General features: G+C 39.3%; 1 protein-coding gene and 1 long non-coding RNA gene across 14 annotated transcripts in view; both read left to right on the top strand.

The window, feature by feature from the left end:
• Positions 1–18,504, top strand: part of HFM1 (helicase for meiosis 1) — a 45,314-nt gene extending 26,810 nt beyond the window's left edge. For 6 of the 13 annotated variants that reach the window (XM_019291854.3, XM_019291849.3, XM_019291858.3 and 3 more), the window contains 13 exons: positions 558–641; positions 1,653–1,810; positions 2,517–2,620; positions 4,519–4,674; positions 4,915–5,010; positions 5,422–5,540; positions 6,357–6,442; positions 6,550–6,653; positions 6,760–6,858; positions 7,323–7,383; positions 7,650–7,755; positions 8,132–8,289; positions 8,561–17,864. In XM_019291854.3, the coding sequence (XP_019147399.2) occupies positions 558–641; positions 1,653–1,810; positions 2,517–2,620; positions 4,519–4,674; positions 4,915–5,010; positions 5,422–5,540; positions 6,357–6,442; positions 6,550–6,653; positions 6,760–6,858; positions 7,323–7,383; positions 7,650–7,755; positions 8,132–8,289; positions 8,561–8,627 (1,398 nt within the window). In that variant the 3' untranslated portion in view covers positions 8,628–17,864. Of the gene's footprint in view, positions 1–557; positions 642–1,652; positions 1,811–2,516; positions 2,621–4,518; positions 4,675–4,914; positions 5,011–5,421; positions 5,541–6,356; positions 6,443–6,549; positions 6,654–6,759; positions 6,859–7,322; positions 7,384–7,649; positions 7,756–8,131; positions 8,290–8,560; positions 17,865–18,328 lie in introns of those variants that run through there. The other 7 variants (XM_019291848.3, XM_019291851.3, XM_019291850.3 and 4 more) reach the window with 7 other exon arrangements.
• A 2,944-nt stretch (positions 18,505–21,448) lies between these two features.
• On the top strand, positions 21,449–24,194 carry LOC109145917. Its single transcript, XR_002047621.3, has 2 exons — positions 21,449–21,886; positions 22,153–24,194. It is a non-coding gene; the product is annotated as an uncharacterized LOC109145917 (long non-coding RNA).
• The last annotated feature ends 247 nt before the right edge of the window (positions 24,195–24,441 follow it).

Below are 24,441 nucleotides of genomic sequence, written 5' to 3'. Positions count from 1 at the left end.
GTCTCTTAGTGTATGTTAATTATGAGAATCTCAAATTTCCATTACTGCAAGTTTGAGATAGGAGTGGAGTAAAGATCTTCTGAATAATCTACAAAGCACTTCTTATTTAAGGAAAATTAGGTGTTACCCTGGGACTGGTTCTTTGGTCTTGGCTTCTTTTCTGCCAAAACTGTAATTCCGGAGTTCTGGAAGATATAACAGACTTCTAAAGGAAATCAATCTTACTGGGTTCTTCTGTTTTGACTTTGGAAATTTGACTTCTCATTTCTGGCCCCTTTCGTATTTTTTCTTATCATTTGTTCTGTTTTAGTTAAGGCTTGTGCAACATAGAAGAATCATCTCATATAAAACCTGAGTAGTTGGGTTCTGAGGTCGTTGGTAGTTCATTGGCTGTTAACTGAACAGAAGCAGTAGCAACATGAAAAAGTATTGGAATTTTCTTTTGGTAATGTTGCTATTCTGGGCATCACTGACAGTAGAGAACCAAGAATGATAAGGGCTTTTGTTGCTAACATAATTACTCAGGTAACTGATTCCTTGGATTTACATCTTTGCAGATTTTAAACAGACATCCTCCGTTTGGAAACCAGATAAAAGAGTCTGTTTTGCACCTTCCAAAATATGAACTTGACATTGAACAGGTAAATTCTTTTATATTTATTTTATGTTTTTATGCTAGTATTATTAAATGAAAAGGCAAATACTGACTTAAAGAAATTTTGAGTCTTCACTGATAGAAGATCACACAATATTGTGACCTACTTCCAGCTTAGTATATAGAATGAAACTCCTAAGTCTCAAAGGAGAGCCATGAAACAAACATTCCCCATAGTATATTGGCCTCTCTCGTTGACAGCATTTTATGTTACAGATGTAAACCAGTATATTCACATTCTAGCATTATATGTGAATCTGAGAGGTCTCTTCTATCTTGAATATAAACAAACCTAGGGATGGCAAAACATCCAAATAAAACTTACTGAAATGGTATTAACTCATGTTTATTTTCTACATCACACTTAGGAATATAGAGAAACAGTAAATTATAACATTAACCTACCTGGTGCCCTTTCCAAGGCAGGGTACAATTCTATGTGTAATCAAGAGCTTTGAGGTTCTGATACGCATTCTGTCTTTATATGGGTTACACAGACACTTTACCTTTCTGAAATGCAAAATTTGAAAAGTAACCATAAAGTTGGTAGAAATGAAGACACATTTGAAGATAAAAACTCAACAGATGTGTGAAATACTATTGTTATAACAATCAGTTCTTGTTTAGCTTTTCATTTGACATAATACCAGATGAGTAGCTTGATTCTCAAAACAAAGATTTAACAATTACTAATATCTTATAGAGGAACATTGGGATGCCAAAATATAACTTCTATATAACAAGTCTTTTTCTTGCTTATTTCTCTTTGCATTTGTCTTTGATTCTCAGTACTTAATCAAACTTAGGATATTCAGCTATTTAGGGCAAGTTAGTACTGTGTAATAGTGTCTCAGAACAACAAATAAAAATTGTGCCACAAATTCAAACTGCTTGAGTTGAGCTTTTGTGCTTGTATCAACAGTTAGAAATTTATGGAAGGGCATATATTTTACTTTGCATATTTTAGCAGTTATGTCTTCTGTATTGTTTTCCCTAGCTTCCAAAGTACAGTGACATGTTGGCTGAAATCTTAGTAACCGTCAAATTAACAAATTATGAGCAGCTACAGACAAAGAGAACAGCGCCAGACTTTCACTATGTTACATTGGTCATAGGAGATGCTGACAACCAAGTCATTTTTAATCAGAAAATTATGTATGTATGATCAGATTACATCTTTTTAGGGTGTTGGCTTTTCATCTGTTCTGTGACTTGCAGTTTTTGTGATACTTCCTACTGACGTCTAAGAGTACAAAATTATTCTTCATCTTACAGCATTTTCTAGTCACTGTTGTCATTTAAAATGCTACACAAGATCCAGAAACCCCAAAAACATGCCAGTGTGCTTGTCAGTGCAGAGAGCACGTGTAAATATCTGTTCAACATCAATGTCATAAAAATTTACCCATAAATATAAAAGAAGATAGATTATTAAAAGATAATTAAAAGATTATCTAGTAAAAGATAGATTCACCAGTTGTTACTTACTCCTGTTAGCTATATTTCTTTAATTATATTTTATAAATTGTTTTTTTCCCCTCAGAGATGGAATTAAATTCTCCAGTTGGGTAAAAGATACTTGGAGCAAATGGGAAAAGAGAAACAAAATCTTTTTCAACTGCCTGACCTTCATGAGAATTCTGGCCAAAATCTGGCATTTTTGGCACAACTGAAACTGATCTGCAGAATCCTGGGTCTCTTATGGCCATAAATCATGCATTATTGGAAAGTTATTCTTAGGCCACTTATCAAGCAAAACTGAAGAACTAAGACCAAATATAGGCTCTTTCACTTGGTTACAGATACTATAGTATACAGTCTTGTTTTCATTGACCATGTCTAACAAAACTTTGCATTACAGGGATTCTGTGCTGCTGAAAACTGGAAATTGGATGAAGAAAATTGAAGTGAAAAGAGCTCTTAGATCAGAAGACATTAGCATAAATTTAATTAGTTCTGATTATGGTAGGTTATGGTATTCTTTGAATTAAAAAGCAACTGCATAAGAATTTTGAATTAAAACGCGATTAAACCAAAGAATAATAAAGTGAGCTGTTCTGGAAACAAAACTCTATTATATGTGTTTTACTGGGTTGCATACTACCTGTCCTAATTACTTATCTGGTTTTTTTCGTTAACTACCACATTAAGGAACTAGGAAGCATCAACTGTTACTAGGAGACAGTAACAGTTTTGCTCTGTTGATACAGATTGGGATTCTCTTTTTTCCTCCTTCGAGTGAATTAACTTTCAGAGGGATAACCTATCAGCCTGAGAGGTTATTTAGGCTGAGCAGAGCTGTCTTTGTGAATGGTTAGGTTTTGCATTGTAGTAAAGAGGTGTTGGATATGGATTCATCTCCACTTTGGTAACAAGAAATTCCTACACGTGAAAATGTAGTGCAGATTTAAACATTGGTCCCTCAGTGCCAATTGCCGTACAATTGGAACTATAGTAGCAGATGAGGAGAGACCCTTACGACCTTGAAACACAAGACTTTGAAAAACAATTTAAAATTAGACTGGCTCCATTAAATTCTGTCATCATGCCCCACCAGTAAAGAAGATTGCTGTGTGTTAGATTAACTGAAGTGTAGTTGATGCTTCCATGGTAAATATTGAACATTGAGATTATTACAATAATCAAGCCTGGAATAATCAATGTTTCTATAGCTAGACCTGTGGCTCTGGAAAATGAAGGGTTTTCTAACCACACAGAAATTAAGAAAATTGTCCTTTTATCTACATATTGTACTGAGTTCAGTAAAACTCAGCACAACAGTTAATTTTTCTGAAACTGGTAACAGTGAAATTAGAGTAAACCCAGGTCTTCCTAGTCTCTATTTTGAAGTCTGTTCCTATTTCAGACTTGAAGGAAGTCTCAAATTTTTTAAAAGCCTGTCTGGTTTTCCAGCAAATTTTATTTCCATCATAAAAGACAAAATTAATCTCTTTACAAAGGGTGTCTCTCAGTCTCTCATGAATATTAGCATTCAACTTGAGAAGTATTATCAACATACTCATTTTATGCCTTTGCCACTACAGAGCTGCTGATACTCCTGAACAGAGACTGTAGTACAATTTAAAAGTTGAAATTTTATCAGCAGTGCAAAGCCATAGATAAATTTACTTTTAAAACAATACAAGAACATTTGGTTAAAGGGACTAATTTTGTTGTTCTTCTATCAACTATATCTTTAATTCTGGAAATGTTTAGAGTTTTTAATCTCAATCCTAAAGAATCTGGTTGTATAAGAGTGTGCTTTAAGGGTAAATTATTTTAACAAATTTCCATGATATTTGAATAACATTTACTTGCTTAAACACTTCAGAAAACTGAAGATAATCAGTAGTAGTATTGGTATCAGTAGTATTGGTGCCTTAGGTTTTAACTTTTATATTTTTCAAATCCTGTACTGCTTAGTATGTAACTCTGAAACTTAATATAGCCTGTTAGCTGCTGTTCTCTCATGCTGGTTAGACATAACAAACCCTCTCTGGGCCTGAACTCAATGACACCTTGTTGTCCTAGGCCCCAAAATACGTAAACTAAAGCCTCTGACAGGGGGAGCAAACTTGGGGTAATTACATCGTTGCCTGAAAATATAATTGGAAAGCTAACCCTGATATGCAAATGGACCAAACTTATAAAAGTGTGAAAAACCCGTGACCCAGCAGCCATCTTGGGTGGAGCCCCTCAGAGGTTTTTGACCCCCAAGGTGTACCTTTGAAGGCCCTTCAAATAAATACCCACTTTATTCTCTCAATCTTGTGTAGCCTCTGTTTTCAGGTAGCCACTTCAAGGCATCAATATAGAAACAGTTTAAAACCATTTTTAGTATTTTTGTCTTTTTTTTTTCCAAGTTGGCCTTGATATACAGCAAGCATATACAGCCTTCTACTTAACACCAAAACCAGAGGGACATAAGGTGGTTACAAATCAAAAATTGACAGCTGAATCTACACGTGATACATGTTATGGCTCACCCCAAAGTCTGCCAGCAGCAAAAGTAGATACAGGTAAATGGTCAGATCTGGCTAATACCAAAGTCAACAGAAAATTGAATTTTGCTTTCAGTAGGGAGCTAGATCTTTATTTATCCCTGCTGTTTCTTTCTCAAAGGTAATAAAAATACAGTGCTGCTGCTTCTGCTTGTCAAGTACTACAGTGCAATTCTTTGATGATTTTGAAAGTAAGAAAAATCATGGGTGTTTGATATCTAATATTACTGTTTGAATCCCTGTATTATATTTATCTAGGAGGCAGATCTAAACAAGAGATTGCTTACAAGAAATATGGAAACAGAGAATGCAACCACCGCTGTAAAAATAAAGATGTGTGTGGGCATGACTGCTGTGAGTTTCATTAAATCTACTACTTCTGATACTTTTGGACAAATGCAATTTAGAACAGGTCCCATCATACCAATGGCTAAGTCACAGAAACAATACAAGCAAGAGAATGGGGCCTGAGTTGTTGTAATGATGCAGTCATAAAACCAGTTATAAATAGCTTTGTTAATAGCACTTTTATAAGAACTACAATGATTAATATATTTTGAATTTAGGTTCTGTTTTAAGAAAATGTCAAGCTTGTTACACTTTTATATAAATACTGTGTTAAATCTCGTAGTTAGCATGTTAAATCTTTTAGAATCTTTTAATAGAAGATACTAAGCTTAGTGGCAGTTTTTCAAAGTCATTTGAAAATAATTAGGATTTATCCCTTGTAACTAATCTGAAGATTATTTTGCTTCATTTTCTCAGGTAAAACTGGCGTACCTCCAAAGTCACAGATGAATGGAGACACAAAGTTTTCTTTGTACCTAGCTGATTTAAGGAGCAGGAACTCAGTTTCATCTATACCCCCAGTAAAACGGCTAAAGGTTCATTTAAATGCAGTCAGCCATTTCATAGGTTTATTTTAATCTGTTACATATTTGTAGGCATTGTTTGCACAGAGAATTTTATCACTAAATATGAACATTCAAGTTTGACTTTTCTGTGCGGAGTGCAAAAAGTAAAGAAGTACAAAGGTCCAGGAATCTTTGAGAGGTTCTACTGCTCTTTGGAACGCTTCCAATGGTCCACTTTTGTGCATGCCCTCTATGTTTTCTTCTTTTATGGCATTTGATAGGTTGTGGTTGGTGAGGTTCAAAGGCATTGCTGGAAGGTACTGCACTGTGACTTGGTTTGGCAAAATATGACCTGAATGAAACAAACTGTGGTATTTATTAGTCATGCTGCTAAGAGATCTTTTTTCACAGGCAGGTAGATACACTTGTTTATAAGAAAACCATCCATATTAGTTTTAAACCTCTGAAAGATTTCATGGCTTGCACTTTATTCCTCTGAATGCAGTGTTAAACTGGGTCTTTCTGCAGCAAGAATGACATTTGAGGTATTGAAGGGTTTTATTTCCACCTCACAGTTTAGTTTGCTTGTTGGTTTGCAATAGAGGATTAGTTAGCCTATAGCTAATACAGATGAGAGTCAGTCTAGCTTTGCCAGGGTGCTGCACTAGAAGCACATAATTCAAACCTTTTTAACTGATGACATTAGATAAGCAGACACCAGAAAGATTTTATGACATTTAAATATTATGCTAACTTACAATATTAATGATGTCATTAATCCTGTTAAAAAATAACAGTTCTCAATATGTTTATATCTTATAAGTTAAAATATTTTGCTTTCTTTAGGTGCAGATGTTAAATCAACATGTGGAAAATGTGGATCTCAAACAATTTGTTTTTACACCTAAGTCTTTACTGCCAGCCTTGCCAAGGTACTACTAAGAATTGTTTTGTGAATAAAATTACTTCGCAACTTTCTGCAACTGTTTTACTGACACGTCATTGATCTTTTTTTTTTTTTTTTTTTTTTTCCAAACAGGTCTAGCAATAAACTGTCATCTTCATCACCTTCAGTGGACCAGGTAGATAATACCTTAGAAGTATCTCAGAAACAACTGCAATCCTGGAATTGTGGAAAGAGTAGTAAGTTATTGCTAATGTTTAAAATTACAATGTTCACTGTTTTGATCTTTCATTTAATCCTTCATGTTTTTCTGCCATACAGATAAAAGCAGATACTGTTTTTCAGATTCTTTGAATGTGGACTTTGAACTGAGAGATGATATTTGGGATGATATTGATGATGAGAAATTGGTATTTGCTAGTAATTTTGTCAGTAGAGAATTAGGTAAGATTATTTCAACAAACATTTTTCCTTTCCTATATACAAATTATTCTACAGGCTGTTATTTGAGAATAAATTGTTATCGTATACAATGAATAGAACTACCTGAAATTTTTGGTTAATTGATTTGACTGCCAGGTTTATTATTCTACCTTGAATGCCACATATGTTGTGACAAATCTAATACAGAAGGCAGAGTTGAAAAAGTCACAATTAAAATTTTTTTGGTGGCCCGCAACTGCATAATTGTTGTTGCATAATGTATACTGACTGTATATCTCTGCTTATCTTTGTATTAGCCCAAAACCCATAGAAGAAAAAGTTCAAGTGTTAAGACACCTTAATAATTTTCAAAGTATTATTTATCATATCATGTGAAATATTTAGAAGAGGTTGGGGCTGCTTCTCAACTCTCTTTTTAAAATTTTCATTCTTTCATGGAACGTGGAAATATCTTCACATTCCAGATGAGTGTCAACCCCTCTGCCAGTATACAACAAGCAAAGCCACAAATAACATTTCGAAAGAGTAAGAGTTATATAATTTACTACTATTTTATTCAGTTTAAAATATTGTCTGTATTTCACATGCATCTGTGTAATTAAATATATAGAAGGTTCTTCACTTGTAAAAGTGAATGAAATTTCAATGTTTAAAAGGTATGAATTGTTGAATGATTTTAATGTGGTTTTTATTTAAGTGTGCAGGGAAATAAGGAGAAAATTCTGAACTGAAAAGCAAATACTTTTGCACTTCTGTAAAAATACTGAAATTATTCAACTTGGTATTTTCAGTTTATGCACAGTACAAGATGAGACCAATATTCAGAACTCAGATGTTTCTGTGGTCAGTAGCACATCAAGAGTGAATTTATCTGTACAGAACAGAAATATAACTTCGGTGAGTAAAAATATATTGATAACAGAATTTCCTATACTTAACAGTATTTACTGTGTAAATATATCTGCCATATCTGACTTAGGAATCAGTTAGGACATCCTGTGTTGTCCAAACCTGCATGCATTTTGTGTTCATTGGGATATTCCTGATACAAAGAAATAGGACATTAATTTACTTTATATAGCATGATTTCAAAACTATTTACTCAATTTGATAGTTTTTCCATCCAGTATGTAGTTAGATTCATCACATGCTTGTTCCTTGTCAAACACCATAATATCAGTTAAATACCAGTACTACATTCTACAACAACCTGTCAGTTTCTCTTTGAGTTAGTTGGTTTAACCATATGAACTTTTTAACTTTTATGTTGCAGTTCAGTTTTCAAGAAAAAAAGCATTCAAGTCCTTCTCAAGAGCTAAAAAATGTACAGTGTTCTGCCATGTCAGAAATAATCTCAGATTCTTCTAAATTCTCTAGGAAGGAAGATTTTTTTATTTTCACGAAAGAACAGGAAAAAGAAGTAGATCCTAGGTAATAAAAACTTACATATATTTTTCTTTTTCCTCAGTGTTCCAGTGCTTAGTTCTTCATGGAACACAGACCTTTAGGCAACATTTTAGTTTCTAATATTCATTGTTAAAAAGTTTAGTTTTCACAATAATAATAACAATTAGCTGCTCTTAAAAGAGAAATTAAATTATTTTGCTTGTCTTGGTTTCTCTTGACTATATAGTGTTCCTGATTTCATGTGCTTTGATGAGCTATACCTTATTTGTTTGTTTGTTTGCTTAATCTTCTTTAGATGTCTTCTTGATGATGAAGTCAATGATGTCAAGCCCTTTCTTGGAATATTTGATGGTATTTTGTAAAACATGTAAACAAAATACATTGTAAGCGCTGGGGAAAAAACTTACAGTCAATTTTACAGTGAATGCTTCAGTTAAGAGAATTTGATTTCTGTTGTATACCTGTTTATCAGTATCTGGATTGCTGTGTAGAGTATATAATAATAAAACTGATGTCTAGTTTATAGAATTTATAGACTATAAGAAATAATATATTGTTTTGATAAGTACTTAAGTATTTGTTTGTTGACCTTGCTGTTTTCAGGTTTATAAAGAAAAAATATTGAAATATGTCAAAGGAGAATAGTTCATGAACTGAAGGTGCTTTTATAGATAACAGAAAATCCCATAAGGGAAAGTAAGGGATTTGTAGTAATCTGTTTGTAGTAACATGTCCTGCTTCTCAAGTAATCTTTAAGTGAATGAAAGACTCTTTCCTTGGAAATTTCGTAATGTTTTTTGGGTTTTGCTTTAAGTTTCTCTGAAGCTGAATTTTTCATAGTGCTGATTCTGTGAAATAATTAGATTTAAAAATAGAAGTAATAGAATGATAAATTATTCTAGATTCTAGATATTCCTTTTGACAGTGCTATGAATGTGTTAATAAAAAAGTGCAACTTAAGCAGATATGTTTCCAGATTCTCAGCAAACCAGTTGTTAAATGTCTGTAAAAATATTCTAAAACTCCATTGGCTGTTCACTTTCATACCCAAGGTCATAAAATGGACATTCGTGTGTCCTAATACAGATTTAGGCACCAGGCATTGGTTTTGGATATCTTCTTATAGCTTTAGTGTTTGAACAGTAGACCTTGCAAGTTCAACAGTTAGTAGAAGATATGATATTGCCTAAAATCCAAGAGACGGTTAATTTTTACTGCTAATTATTCAAAATGTGAGGAATTAAAATGTTACAATCATGTGTGGAACATTAGCTGTCTGTTCTTGCAATATTGTTTGTGGTGCAACCAAATGCAGCCATGTTTTGCTGCACTACCAGGTTGTAATTTTCTCAGCTAGTAACATTTTACTTGACTGCAGTGTTTCCTTATGCTTTTGACTTGATATAACTCTTTCTCTGCATGAAAGAATGGCCTAGCGTAAGCAGTCTCAATACTCACCACTCAATATGTTTTGGACTATGCAAAAGTCAGCAGGCCCAAGTTTAAACCTCACTTTTCTACACCTCAAGTATTTTATTACATCTGGAAGCTGTAATCCCTTTTTGTCTGATTTTTTAATTAATTAAGCTTCCAAGCTGATGTAACTCAGAATTAAATTACTACACTACTGCTACATTTAGCCCAGCAGTCCTAGTCATGTACACATTACAGTTCTGTGTCAGGGTAAGATGTAAGAATGTGGAGTTTATCTCCTGCCCATCACCATCATCTGATTTCCATGGAAAACAGATGCCTCCCAGGCAGATACAGTGATGTTTCTCAAAAGATGCTTCATATAAATGACATGGGGACAAAAATCCCAGGTCATGCCCCAGAAGTGTTGACATAGCTATGGAGAGCTGTAATTTCCATTGTTTAATTGAATCACATTAAGTGATAAACCTAGTTCACCTGGACACCCTGTCTAGTCACTAGAAAGAGGCAAACACTGTCAGAAAATATTTCAGATTGTAAGTGGGCTGAATTACTCTTTGGTGGAACTCCCCAAATTACCTGTGATGAGAGTGACATGGAGAGGCTGGTGTGCTGTCATTTCACAGGCAGGCTCACTGAATTGCCTTTCTTGTGCACATGAGATGCCTGAATTCCTTTATCCATCTAAGGATCTAACTTTCCTAAGGTGAATAAAACAGCAAAAGATGGCTGTGCTTTGTTTCAGGTGCTGACCAAATGCTAAAAGAGAATAATTAAATTCAGCAGGATATCATCAGAATATTTCACTAAGCTACTAACAATGAGTAAAATATAGACTAAAGTAACTAAAATCATTGTTGGAGTCTAAACTGATCCTTATTTTTAATTCTACATAGAGTTGTAACATTAAATGAGTGGCTTGAGTTTCAATCAATGGGATTGTGTAAGTAATTCTTTGGGGATACAGCAGGATGCCACAGACTTTAGTCTGGGGATGATTCTACAAAATTTACATTATAAAAAATACTGTTTCCTATAATGGAGTAGTGAAAGAAAATTCAATGTGACAAGAAGTCAGATTTTACTATCTTACTTGTGTGATTCTCCATAATAAAATACATGCTTATACCTGCTTTTAATTTAACTTCAACTTCCTTATATGCTTCCTTGTCCCATCACACATATTGATTTCAAAATATAAACTGAGGTCAACCATATCTGTGCCTGAAGAAAATGCAATATGCACTCAAAACCCATAATCTTCAAAAAATAGTGGGAAAATAAGCGTAGTGTTTAAACATGTTGCCAGACACATTTGTGTATAAGGTAAGTTTATAGCATACAGAATACTGTAAATGTATTGTGACATAATTTTTATTCTAGGGAGCATGTTTTGTGCACATTTTAATTATGTAGACTTTATTAATTTATTGAAGATTTTCATGAGTTAAACATTACAGTAATTGTTAAAATAAGAGCAGTTGCAACAAGTGAGAGTCTGGTTATTTGGGTTTATTTTTACTTAGGTATACCTTCACAGAATAGTTATGTGAGGTATAAAAGTTGGTGCTCTTAAAGGCAGTCAGAATAATGATAAAGAATGAACAGAAGTCACCATATGAAACCAATATGCACAAAATAGTTAAAATCAGTCATTTTGCAGAGCACAAATGATACCAATCTAATTCATCATTATGACAGTACCAGTGGTACCTCTTCTGAAAGAAAGGGTGTCTTGCATTAGCTCTTTATATCACCCCTTCTGCATTTTATGTAGATGAGCAAAAGAGCTGGATCACATCAATTGTTTTACTGCCAGAATCTTTAATTATATCTCTGAAATGAGATCCGTGAATGCTTGGGGTTTTTTCCAAGCTCCTTTGCTTAACAGGGAAATAGAAAAGAAGGGACTAATCAGGGTAAAATTCACTTCCTGCAGAGGGCTAATAACACATTGAATTTTTGGAAGATTTCCATGAGAATTAACTGAGACACATATGGTGTTTTCAGTGATGAAGTTCAGCTTGACTGAAACAATCAGATAGAAAAAGGGCAGGTATTTATTGGCTGCTACTGTTCAGCTGAGATAAGGGCCAACCTGGCTGAGCCATGCTTCTGTGTTTGTTCTTGAAATCTGTGTGACATTAAATTGTATGAGTTTAAGCCTTCACTTTTCTCCCAGTGTTGTAACTCCTGGTCTCCATGTGCTCTGGACAGGTGTTTGAGATGGAAGGGGCTGGAGTAAGGACTGCACCTTTGTAAGCAATAGGGGCCCTTGAGGCTCTTCTGTCGCCTGTCTGTCTCTAAGCAATGCTGCTCTTCCCTCTGGTTGGGAAGTGACTGGAAAAGTTGTGCTGCTGTTAACTTACAGTCCTGCCCTGCCTGTCCTGCCCTTAACAAGAGTCCCAGTCCAGACCATTTATAACAGTTAGGGAGAGTTGTTTCCCAGCTGGCTTTAGTATGCTGCCTACCACACTGAAGCACTACGCTTTCGCTGCTCTGTGCGAATGTGCTTTGAGCGATGCCGAGTCTGTCCTCTTGTGCATTTTAAACGGATGTTTTCCATGTGCCACAACGTGAGGGGTACATCTAATTGGTGGTGTGTGAAAGTGTTAAGATGTTTTGCAGAAATGCAATAGATGGTACTGGGTGGACATACTTCATGTAAAGAAGGTATATGTCCTTTCAAATATAATAAAAGTGCCTAGATATAATAACAAGTAATTTCTTCCCATATTTAACATATACTGCGTGGAACTAGCATGTCAAACGAACTGTCTTTTTGACTGATGCTAGATGGCAATTTGTACATTTTAGAGAGCTGAGCATAGGGAATAAGGCAAAACATTTTGTTTTGAAGGCTTGAAGGGTATTTTGTTTATATAAAGGAAACAATGTTTCTTTTGTAACTGTGAAACTTTCTATTAAAGGATGCATATAACTTTCAAAATAAAAAGACACTTGTAACTGTAAATGGCTATGATACATTTGCTGTTCCCCCACCCACTTAGAGGCAAAACCTATTTATGAGGCTTTATTAAGTGCAAATAATTCCCATGGCTTCAGCACAGAAGAATCAGCTGCAGAATATAGTCTGATTTGCATATAAATGACATGATTTCTGCCCAGAAAAGTATATTGAAAAATACATATTTCTACATTGGAAACTTGATATTCACACATATTAAGGTCAGCTTGCGTAACTTGTTTTAAGCTGCTGCATGCTGATACGTGATCACACTTCCAGCTAGATTCAGGCTAGATTCAGGCTTTATCCTTTGAAATTATGGATGTCTTTTTTTGATCTAATTAAGCTATAATGTATAGAAATAGATTCCAAAACATTTATCTCAACAGTTTAAGCACTTAAAAGTGCTCAGAATATTCATCAGTACAAGTGGAAAACTCCTAACTTGGCACTTTTCCTTATCTTCAGTACTGCGAATTTGTGATGTGAGCAAATTCCTATTGTTTGGGTGAGACAGAAAAAGGCCTGCTAACTTGCTGTAGTCACTTTAATAAATGGTAGGATATAATGAAAGTAGACATAGAAATATTACTTTTTTTGTATGCTTTAATCTGTGTAGTAAGTAATATAGTGAACCTTGCCATTGAACTCTGTAAAGTCATATTTTCACAGATTCTTATTATATCCTGCTTTGCCAATACCTTTGATGGTGTTTCTTTAAGCAGCCAAGCCACTTATTTGGGACAAGTGTTCATTTACTGACAGGCTCCTGCTGCTTCTTAGATCCATCCTAAAATAAAAGAAAGATGTTGGACAGACAGGCATTAAAAGGTTTGGAAGAGACCTGACACACCTTGGTTTTCAAATCCCTGCTGGCAAAGGTCTTAGTGAGCTGAATGCCATTGTCAGAAGCAATAGGTTCTCTGCTTAGAGAGATTGATTTGCCACAGTGAATTGTCATTAGTTTTGAATGCCTCATGGAGAGCTTGACACTGCCTAGTAAAGAAAAAGTGAAAGTAGTGCTATCTAGAAACTTGGATGTGTGAATCAGAACCTCCTTTTTAGCAATTTCTTTCAGTTTATAAAGACTATTAATTCATCTGAATGATAATGAGGCAGTACAGTTTCTTACTAGAATTCTTTTCCTGGTTGTGATGTAATATTTTAGCTGTTGTAGTCCAGACTTGTTAGGTTCCTGGGTGTAGGAAATACTCTTCTTTTATCCCAGAGCTCCATCCTTGTGTCTTATGTGTTATGCCTAGAAAAGGTTTTCTGTCTAGTTGGGAGTTTCTACTCAAAGAATAGTCATCCAGCAGCTGTATCATTTATAATTTTCAGTATCTTCTCAATGATAAAGATTTTAAGCTCTGAGGTCAGTTTGGTTTCTAAAAATTGTACTAACAGATGTAAAAGGTGCACTGACCAAAGCATCAGCACATTATCAAATAATTTTATTTCCAAAGTATGGCAGCAGAAGTGCTAAATAAAGTGTTGGCCATGAAATAGATCTGCTTATCTTGTGATATATCCCAGAGATGCATTTCAGAGACTGGAGGAAAATAACCTGTGTTAGGAAGATAAGAGGTACAAGTGGATCTCTCTCCCTCCCTGTCTCCTGGGTGTGATTATCTCAGACAACCGTATTAGCAGAAGCTTAGACGCATTCTTAGCTTCTGGAATGGATTTGCTGAAGTGACAGTGCATACTGAGGATAATTGTAAAAAGATGGGCTGTGTATTCTGGAAGAAAATAAAGTTGGCAGCTTGCAGTGGTGGAGCACAGCTTCTGATAAGCATGTGGTTCAATAGAAATTAGTCTCTGTCCATAGACTTTATAGCAGCTGATCAGACCTGCTCTTTCAGTTCAAGCAGTTAATAATATCTCAGCACTGTAGCTTAAGGGATCCAATTTTCAAAATTATTGTAGTGTGGGACCGATAAATTTCAGCACAAAGAAGGCATTATTCCATATAATTTATTTTAGATTTCCATCTAGGGTATGTTCTGACACTCCACATGAAAGTCAAATTGTCCATGTAAAATGGTTTTCAGGTGATAAGTTGACCCCTGGGGTTTTAGTAAAATAATAGATTCAGAATTCCATCTGACTCTCCAATCTAGAAAAACTAGTTATCAGCTGTTTGAAGGATTTGATAAGAAAGGAAAAAAAAGAGAGAGCTTTTGTATAGTGACATTTTTCTCATTAATGGGGACAGTGTAAGAATCACAAACTCCTTCTGGATTTGGTAGTAAATAACTCTGCTGACGTGTTCCGGGAGGTAGCTGTTCTGTGTGAGGAGTGTATGTGTCTAATCCTCCACATGCATATGGAACAAGGAATATTTCTAATAGACATGTACAGCCCTTCAAAAGAAGGACGTTTACTGTGCCATCATCTGGCCATCATTTCTAAATGCATTCCACCACCAGAGCCTACCTCGGCAGAAGTTTTGTGGCAGAATGACTGTCTTACAGTGCCTAGAGAAATAGTAGAAGAATAACAAATATTTTTCCTGACAGCATTCTTCAATATTTAGTGCAAAACAAATGGTAACCTGACATGAGGTATTATTTTAAGTTCTTGTCTGAACGCTCTTATAGGACCTGCTGTGATTTTTTTCTAGCTTTGTTATTTTATTTAATTGTATTTAAAGATAGTTCCTACTGTAACTTGTGACTTTACTGTCAGTTTAAGCAGATCCAAAGTTGGGTAGAGGCTTTGTTGCATTTTGTTTTAGTAGATGGGTGTATCTGCCTGTTCATGCAGTACTAGGGAGTAACTGGGGAAAGGTGACAGTAAGATAGGACCAGTCATTGTGACAGTAGAAGCAACTTGCTTAATAAAATGCTAAAAGCATGTTTATGATTAGTGTATTTGAGTGCCTCTTTGAATTTTGGGCAAAGAAAATATGTCCTGCATTTAAAAAAGAACTGTGGTCAAGAAAATGTGACTTTTCTACAGCCTGTGTAAACAAAAAGTATTTTCTCAAAGAAAGACCCAAGTCTCTCCTCAGTTGTTCCTGATGTTCCTGTACTTTCCCTGCTTGTGTGGGTGGTGAACATTGAGCTCACTGCAGAAGTACTGTGAATTATAATCTGTTGCTGCAACTTTTGCCGGTGTGAAGAAAGCTACAAGGAGGGCATCTGTTTGCCTCCTGTGTTCTGGAAGGGGCAGACATCTCCTCCTCTGAGAGGAATAGAGCAGTGCTCAGGGATGAAGACACCTGATGCTACCAAGTTGGGTAGAGAAAGGAAATGCAGTGATCTGAGATCTTGTAGGCAGTGTTGTGAAGGAGCTGGGATTTTGCTCGTAGGACAAAGCAAAGCTCTAGAAGTGACAGGAGAAAGGAACGTTTCCTAGAGCAGGCTGAGTGGTGTCTGTGGCACTCTGTGAACCATTACAGAAATGTTCAGATTGGAAGGAAGACTGGGAAGAAAGATTTACCCTGCAGTGACACAGTGGGAACATTACTTTTCAAGCTTTTTATTTAATCTAGCTCTCCAACAGATCAGACTCGTTGTGATTTAAAGAACAATTCTATCCTCCCATTCCAATAAAACCTTCCTTTATAAACCTGGATTCTGTGCATGTGCTTATCAAACAGAAAAGCATCTACTGAAACACAATTGCTAATTTGGGATCCTTGTGGACAGAATTAAAAAGAGCTAACCACTCTTAAACCTTGCCTCTTTCTCGTTTTGGTTGGTTGGTTTTAGCTTTATAGAGATAACTGGGTGTTAGTCCTGCAAGTGGGTAAGTTGTAACAGATGTGGGACAGGCCTCTTCACTCGAGTGAACTCCTGCTCGTTCAGGTGTATGTGAACTGTACTGAGAACTGCTGGAGTGTGCTCAAAAGCAAAGCATCTGTTGCATTCTTAAAGTGCTTTTCTTCTGGAAGAGCAGATCTGAGAACCAGAAGAATTTATTAATAACTCTGACTTCTGCTATTGACTGGATTTAATCTGCATTAACACTTTCCAAAGTAGCTATGTATTTTGCTTTGGGCTGTTTGTCACTCTGAGGCTGATTTGAAAATGTGTCATCCAATTTCAAGCTTCCAGGTGTTAGCACTGAAACATTTACCTCTCCACTGAGGTAACTATCAAAATATTTGTATTTGTGGCCCCAGTTAAATTGTAGGCCTCACCTTTTGCTTACTTAAGACCTGTGAGAAATTGTTTCCTTTCCTGGAGTGGGATGATGCACGGGAAGTAAAGTGCTTTATCTGTATTCCTCCATACCCCTAATATTGGGAAATGCTGGGCTGATATGGTGTTAGGTGCTGTAGCTGTGTAAGTATTCACTGAAAAATCTGTGGGTGCAGCCATAGGTAGAGTTGGTGTCAGACATGAAAACATCATAATCCAGGCCTGGAAGGAGAGTCCCAGAGCTCTGGATCAGGGAAGGCACCCAGAGCAGGCCCATCCCCAGCATCAGCCTCCTGCAGGACAAGGACAACAATCCATTACCCCAACAGGGTAAGTTTACTAAAGAAGCATCTGATATATGTGTTTTTACGAAAAAGTCCCTCCCATAACTTTTAATGTGGGAGTGGGGTATCTGTTCTAAGACTTTTAACTTGGGACATATCATGTCTAAAAAGAAAAACTAAAAATACTAAAAAGGAGGAAAAATAGTGGACAAAGTATTGCCTCCTTCAGAGGCACAGCTTTAGAAACCACCTGTTGCCTACATGAAGCACTGAGGCTTTGAGGGTAGTGTTGAGTTTGGGACATTCCTCACCTTCATGCCTGTATTTCACCTTTTTGCTCCTGTAGACAAACTTTATGCAGATGCCATTTTTTGTACTGCTATACAAGGTTGTGCTGACTGGCCAGATACTTTTGGAAATATGACTGGAATGTGCTTGTGAAGACATGGAAACCTAATCAGTAATGAAAATAGTCACTGAGTGTAAATCTGTGTTCTGTCAGAAAAGTTTGTTGATGCTGTGGAGCTCCACTCTTGCCCTGTGTCACTCAGCTGTTGTACCAGACCAGTTGTTCTGTAGGGTTGTTATGTGAAATATGTTTTGAGAAGCATGTCTCTTATCTCTTGGCAATGCTGTTACAGCCAGAAGAAGGTGCATGTGTACAAAGAGCAAAGCAGACTAAAATGTTACCTACCACGGTTGTATTTCACTCATCCCTGAACTGGAAAACAGCCTTTGTTTCATGTGCATGTCAAGTGAACTACATAACATTAATGGAACAGAGATGCAAATCCTGCTTAGAATTGTCATTGTCAGCTATTAATATTTTCAATAGTATTTTTTATTTGGAGCTTAGTCATAACTCACCAAGATATAGTTCTGCTTATTAGCTATAGAGGTGTTTGCAAGTGCTTGGGATGCTCCAAGATTTCATTCCAGCTTCATAGCATTCCTCATTGCCTTGAAACTGTGCTGGGCTTTGTATCTCTAGTGAAAGAACCAATTAAAGAGCAGCACTAAATTTACTTTTCCACTCCTTGTGTGGATGGAATGGGAATGAAGAGCTCTTTGCCACCAACTGGAATGGGTAATACAATACATTTGTAAACACCTGTGTCTTGCCACAAACCCTGACAAGAGACTTCAGAACATATTTCTTTAAAAAGGTCATTGAATACAACTCCCAGGACGCAACGCACACTAAGTGCTTTAATATGTCTTTCACACAGGCCTCACATCGGACATTTCCCCTCCGTTACTGCGCTCACAATCGCCCGCCTGAGGTGCATTGAGGAATCGCCCATCTGTCGTGCAGGGACCGTGCGCGGAACGAGCCCTCGTTCACCGCGCACCCGCGGGAGCTCCGCGGCCCCGGCGCAGTGCGGGAGAGACAGCGCGGGGCCGGGGCCGGGCTCCGCGCCCGCTCCCCCCGGGCCGCGGAGACGGGTGGGCCGCACGGGACGGCGGCCCCTTGCCCCGCAAGCGTGCGGGGGCGGCCCGGGACGGCCGCGGGCCGCCTTCGGGGTGCCGCCCTCCGGGTGCTTTAGCCGGCGGCACTCGCGTGTCACCGTGCGCTCCCCCCTCGGTGCTGGCACCAGGCGCAAGGTGAGACCGCGGTATGGCACAGCTTGTGCTGCACCCACCCTATGCTGTGTTCCACGGTGCTTGTCCAGAGGGCTCTCGGGTCTCGGTACTGCTGAGTAGGTGACACGCAGACCCGCGGGCAGGGACCCCGGGAGGGACCCGGCCGCCACCGGCGCCCACCCGCGCCCCGGAGGGACCTGGTGGCAGGGCACGCGGCTTGCAGTGTATTCTAACCAAGCGGATTAAATGGTTAATGAGGGACTGATGTGCTGCAGAGGGACGGTGACATACCATCCTTTCGGGGTTTTTCCAGACGAGGGAGGCGTGTGACCCCACTCCAGCACCGCAGTTCCCTTCTGTCTCCGTTACTCTCGGGTGCCATCTGGGCCAGCCAGAGGGGAGGCCGAGCTGGAGTACCATTGCCAGCCACTGCTGCGTGGAGCGTCTCGGTGTGCAGTTCCTCTGTACCGAGCCCATTCGCGGGTCTGCCCGCCCCAGCCAGCCCATCACCCTTCCCTGTGGCAAAGAAGGGAAAGAAAAGTGCCTTCTTAATGCAGAAATAGGTTATGGGATAGTTTATGTCTCAGAATTAATTTTCTTCTGAAAAGGAAAGTGCGTGCCCAAAGCAGCTGTTGGGCTGACCTCCCTTCCCTACGTGCGAGGTTCCAGTTGCATGCCAGAGGGAGAAGGGAGAAGTGGTAAGACTTGCCTTTGCTCTGCTTTGTCCTGTCCAGACCTTGCTGGGTTTGGCTCTGCAGCCGGCACCCAAGTGGCCTGCAGTGGCTCTGGGGCTGGGGAAAGCTTGGGTGTGCCTGTGGTCGAGGCACCTTCCCTACAGGAAAAATGTGTCAGCACATGGACTGGTATCTGGCTTCACATTCCTTCCCAGAGTTCTCGAGATGTTAACTTTCAAAAGGGAGGTCTCCCTTGTGGATTTATGTCAGTGATTTTGGGTTTTAAACTATTCATGCCTGAAAAATTACTGTAGGATCTGTAGACTCCCATGTATGAATAATGACTACATGGGAACACAGATTACAGCAGTTTTGCACTGAGACTGCTGCAGTTTACATGCTCTCTTTGGGAACATTATGAAACGTTTTTAAATGCTGGTTCATGTTAATGCATGGATTTCAATCAGTCTCTTTTTGTCCCTTTTGGATTTGTTCAACTTAACAGCTAGTGTGTCTCATGTTTGCTCTAAAATATGCTTAGCAAATTAGGCAAATAAAAAAATGCATGCAAAAATATGGTGCTATGCACATGTTTCAGGTTTTTATTTATTAATAGACTCCAATTTCCATAGGATAGTCTGCTTTTTCTTTTTTTTTTACTTTCAGTGGATAGTTTATGCCAATTACATGTAGTTTAACAGCTTTGAAATCTGTTTTTGCTTTTCTAATGCATAAAGACATTGATTCTGTTTCAGGTTTTAATTAAACTCTACACTGACTTTAAAGATTCTATTGTCCTTTTCATTTAAATAGGATTTTTGTTAGATCTTTAACAAGACCTCAGTGGGGTAATAAATCTAAGCAATTGTCCTTATTAGGAGCAGATTATCCTCAAGAGATGGAAAGTCACAGAAGTAACTAAAACCATTTGTAGAGACTGAACTAAGGCTTTTTCTTCCTAAACATTAAACAGACTTCAAAATTACTTGCTTGGGCACTCAAATTAAATTAAATGATATTTTGTTTATTTTTCACATTTTCAGTGTAGGCTGTTTGCATTTACTTAAAATTTGAGTTTCATTGAGTAAAATTCACTCCTGAATAAGGATCCTTACTTTCAGTACAAAAATACAAGCTGTAAATGCAACTCCGTATATCCTGCCATTTCTTTTGTTATTAACCCTTGAAGTGCTTCTAATTTATAGGATCTCCTGACACAGTGAGTGTATCCTTAGTTCATTGTTTTTGCCATAGTAGATGAGTCTTGGCTGAAGAATTGGTCTTGTGTTTGTCCCACACCCCAGCCAAGGAGAACTGTGGTGTGCAGCAGTGTGGAGCTTGTGCAGAGATCTCAGATGCTGGACTAAAAACACAGGTTCTTGGAGGAAACTTGTCATACACCCAACAGTTCTGTCTAGGTGTGGCCTTAATGTGTTTTTTTACATACTACTAGGAGGTGAAAGGGGATATAACTCTAATGGTTATTTTATTTTTTGCTGTTTCCTTCATTCGAGGGTATTTTCCGTCATGTAGGTGCTCAGGGTTTGCTTTGTTCCCGGTTTTAGTCAACGTTTGACTTCTGATGAGACAAGGCCTCCTTGATACCGACAGTCAAATCCTGAATTTCTCCCCAGTGTTTAATTCCCGACTTCGTTATACACATTGTGGTGCACTTTCATTAAGCATCCAGTTGTGTGGAAGCTCCGTTTTGTGGGTCACTCATTTCTAGGACTTAGTTCTACAAACCAACAGGCAGAGGCAGGGATGTTGTTCAGGGACATTGTCCCAGTGAGCCGTGCCGGGAGAGTGGCGTTTTCCCGCTGGCCGCAGCCGCTGTGCTGCCTGAGCCGCTGCCCTCCGCGGGGCGCGCCGCGGGAAGGCTGGACTCGGCCGCAGGAAGCGGGGCTGAGGGGACTGCTGGGGAGGGGTGAGGGCGCGGGAAGCGGGGCTGAGGGGACTCGGCCGCAGGAAGCGGGGCTGAGGGGACGGCTGCGGGAAGCGGGGCTGAGGGGACTCGGCCGCAGGAAGCGGGGCTGGGGGACGGCCGCAGGAAGCGGGGCTGAGGGGACACGGCTGCGGGGACACGGCTGCGGGGACACGGCCGCAGGAAGCGGGGCTGAGGGGACTCGGCTGCGGGGACACGGCCGCAGGAAGCAGGGCTGAGGGGACACGGCCGCAGGAAGCGGGGCTGAGGGACATGGCTGAGGGGACACGGCCGCTGGAAGCGGGGCTGAGGGACATTGCTGCGGGGACACGGCCGCTGGAAGCGGGGTTCCGGGGACACGGCTGAGGGAACACGGCCGCAGGAAGCGGGGCTCCGGGGACACGGCTGAGGGGACACGGCCGCAGGAAGCGGGGCTCCGGGGACACGGCTGAGGGGACACGGCCGCTGGAAGCGGGGCTCCGGGGACACGGCCGCACGTGACGCGCCCACGTCAGCCTCCGCCGGGAAGGAGCCCGCAGCCCTGCGCAGCTGATGAGGACAAACCCTTCTTGGTTGTTGTAGCTCTCCCAGCTTTCAGCCAGCAGGTATTTAATGTCTCGGAGCCCTCCTGTCCGTGGGCTCCTCTGCCGCTGTCCTGCAGGCCGGCGTCTCTGCAGAGCAGGTCCTGTCAGCCTCCAGGCTGCTGCTCCCCACATGGCATCTGCTGTGTTTCTCTAAGAGACTTCACCTCAAACCTTCTTGTCTTCTAAGTGATACTCAAGTGATACCGTGGGGCAGAACGAATTCTGTTAGATGAACAAAGCTCATAAATATTAAATTCTAATTAGACTCTATTTGCTGCATATTCTAGGCAAAATTGTGTGTTTTGAGCCTTCATCTCCTGCTTTCTATATCACTCAAGTAGCAGAGATTTTGGCATGGTAAGTCACAGAGGGAGGTGGAAAATCTGATGCAAAGTGAGATAATGTAGTTCTTCATTATTATGGCTCTTCTGTGCCCTGATAGAAAACTTTAGAACATGGAAGGTGCTGACAGCAGATAAGTCACCTAGTTCCTGCTCTGCTTTAGGTATAAAGCCTGGGGAAAGTGGAAGAAGAGAATGCACACCCTGGTTTTTAGGCTCAGATTGCAGCTCATCCTTCCTGCTAATGCAGTGCACTGGAGGAAGTGTGGCAAACCTGGGCTGAGTTCTGCAACTTATTTAATATGACTCAGTGCACAAGATTATGAGCGCTAAGAGTGCTCAGCCTTTGGGACAGATTCTGAGGAATTAAGAGATTCTTCATCCTATATTGTGTGGCAATTAGCCCTGATTTAGGCAATGCCGTACCTCATACAAAATCCACAGGGCGTAGTTTTGCTCTGGATTGTTATCAGGATGTGGGATTTTCCCTGTTTTCTCCAGCAGCAGGGCCAGGAGTTCATGGCTCTGCAGGGTGAGATTTGAGAGGGCCCAACTCTGTCCCTTGCTAAGAGACTTGTCCTGTCTCCCCGTCTCCCCTCCACCCCTGTTTCTGGGGATGTATGCTGTAGTCAGAGGCAAGTGCTGTGACTCTGGCTGCAGTGTGAAGGTGATGTGTCTATAAGAAATGCAAGGCAAGCTAAATGGACTTCCACTGCTTGCTGATGCACAATGAAAAGATTCCCTTCCTGCCTTGCCCTCTGCAGCAATGTATGTTGCTTTCCAGTGCCAGGTACATACCACAGCATCAGATGTGGCAAGTTGCTGTTTGCACGTGTGCCATGCGGTGAGTGAGCAGCATTCCCCCTGTTCCAGCAGCCTCCCTGGAGGACAGAAGGCTGCTTAAAAGGTCAGCTGGGTACCTGTGCATCACAGGCGTGAAAAGCTGCCCTCTTTACGCCCTGAGGCAACAACCTGCTTTCACTTTGTGAAGCCGAGCAGAAAAGCTGGGGTCCAACAGTGGCAGGTATCCCTGAGCACAAGACTAAGGCAGCATGAGGGTATAAGAAATCCAGTTTACTTCTCAACAGGAGTAGATGAGGTTTGGGTGGGAAAGTAATGAGAATGCTAAACGTTTGCTGCTAACATTTACTAAAATGACAGCAAATCTCATCTGTATTAATGTTCAGCTTCTGAGACCCAATGGATCTTACTTTGTTAAAGAAGGTAGGAAGCCTAGAAGTATCTCTTTAATCTGCAACTGGAAAGTACAATTTTGAAATCGTTTCTCTCAGGAATGAAATAATCAGAGTGATAACTGATGTTAAACCTATTCTGAATGTTATTTAAAGGATTTCTCAGATGGAAACAAAAGTTGATAGGATGGTGTCAGGTTCACATGGACATCAGCTTTACTTATGCAGTTGTCCACACGAGGAAGAGAGGTTGATCAGCATGTATTTTCTGGTTTTATGGTTGTTTAGGAATCATCAAAAGTCATTCATTATGTGATTTTTAAATACTTCCATTTGCTCTTTGTTTCAACAAAAGGCTGTTGGAACTGTATCCATGTTATTTTACAGGCACGGCTCTATGCATGAGGACTTCACCCCAAAGGGTATCCAGTGTCCTGCATCTTCAGCATTGAGGAGAAAAGAACTGTCTTTCCCCTTCTACTGCTGAACTGTTCCTCTTGCCACATTTTTGATCTCCCTTGGTCAATCTGTGCCTGATACCATGTATACATACATCTTATTGTTCTCCACACTGTAATGCTGTTCTCTTTTTTCCAAATGTTGTTACATTTCCTTTCTCCTTCCTATATTTTTCATTTCTCTTTCGCATTTGTATAATGCGTCTGCTGTCTCTGTTGTTTTTCACTTCTAATTTAATACCACCAGTGAATTTGTGTGTCTCTGCAGATCATTAAAAAGAGGCTATGTGGGACTGCTTGTGAAAGAAAACACTGCATTCCCAAGATAGGTTACAAACTTGTGTGTGTCAGTACTCTGTTTTGGAACTTTTAGTTTTGTTTAGTTCTTTAACAGATGCAAAGTGATCTCTGCATCTAGTGTTTGCCACTTCAGTGTGAGAATACAAGGAACAAATTCAAGTGTTGCAGGACTTGAAAGGACCTGTGTAGCCCTAGGAAAATGGCCGTTCCCCATGTAAGCAAAGCTAAAAATCAGATTAACAAAATCCCTGTCCAGCCACAAAACTAGTCAGTCCCCAGCCTAT

Source organism: Corvus cornix, chromosome 8, assembly GCF_000738735.6.
Source record: "Corvus cornix cornix isolate S_Up_H32 chromosome 8, ASM73873v5, whole genome shotgun sequence".
Lineage (NCBI taxonomy): Eukaryota > Metazoa > Chordata > Aves > Passeriformes > Corvidae > Corvus > Corvus cornix.
The sequence above is the reverse complement of the archived record's forward strand: the minus strand, read 5'-3'. Positions and strand labels throughout refer to the sequence as shown.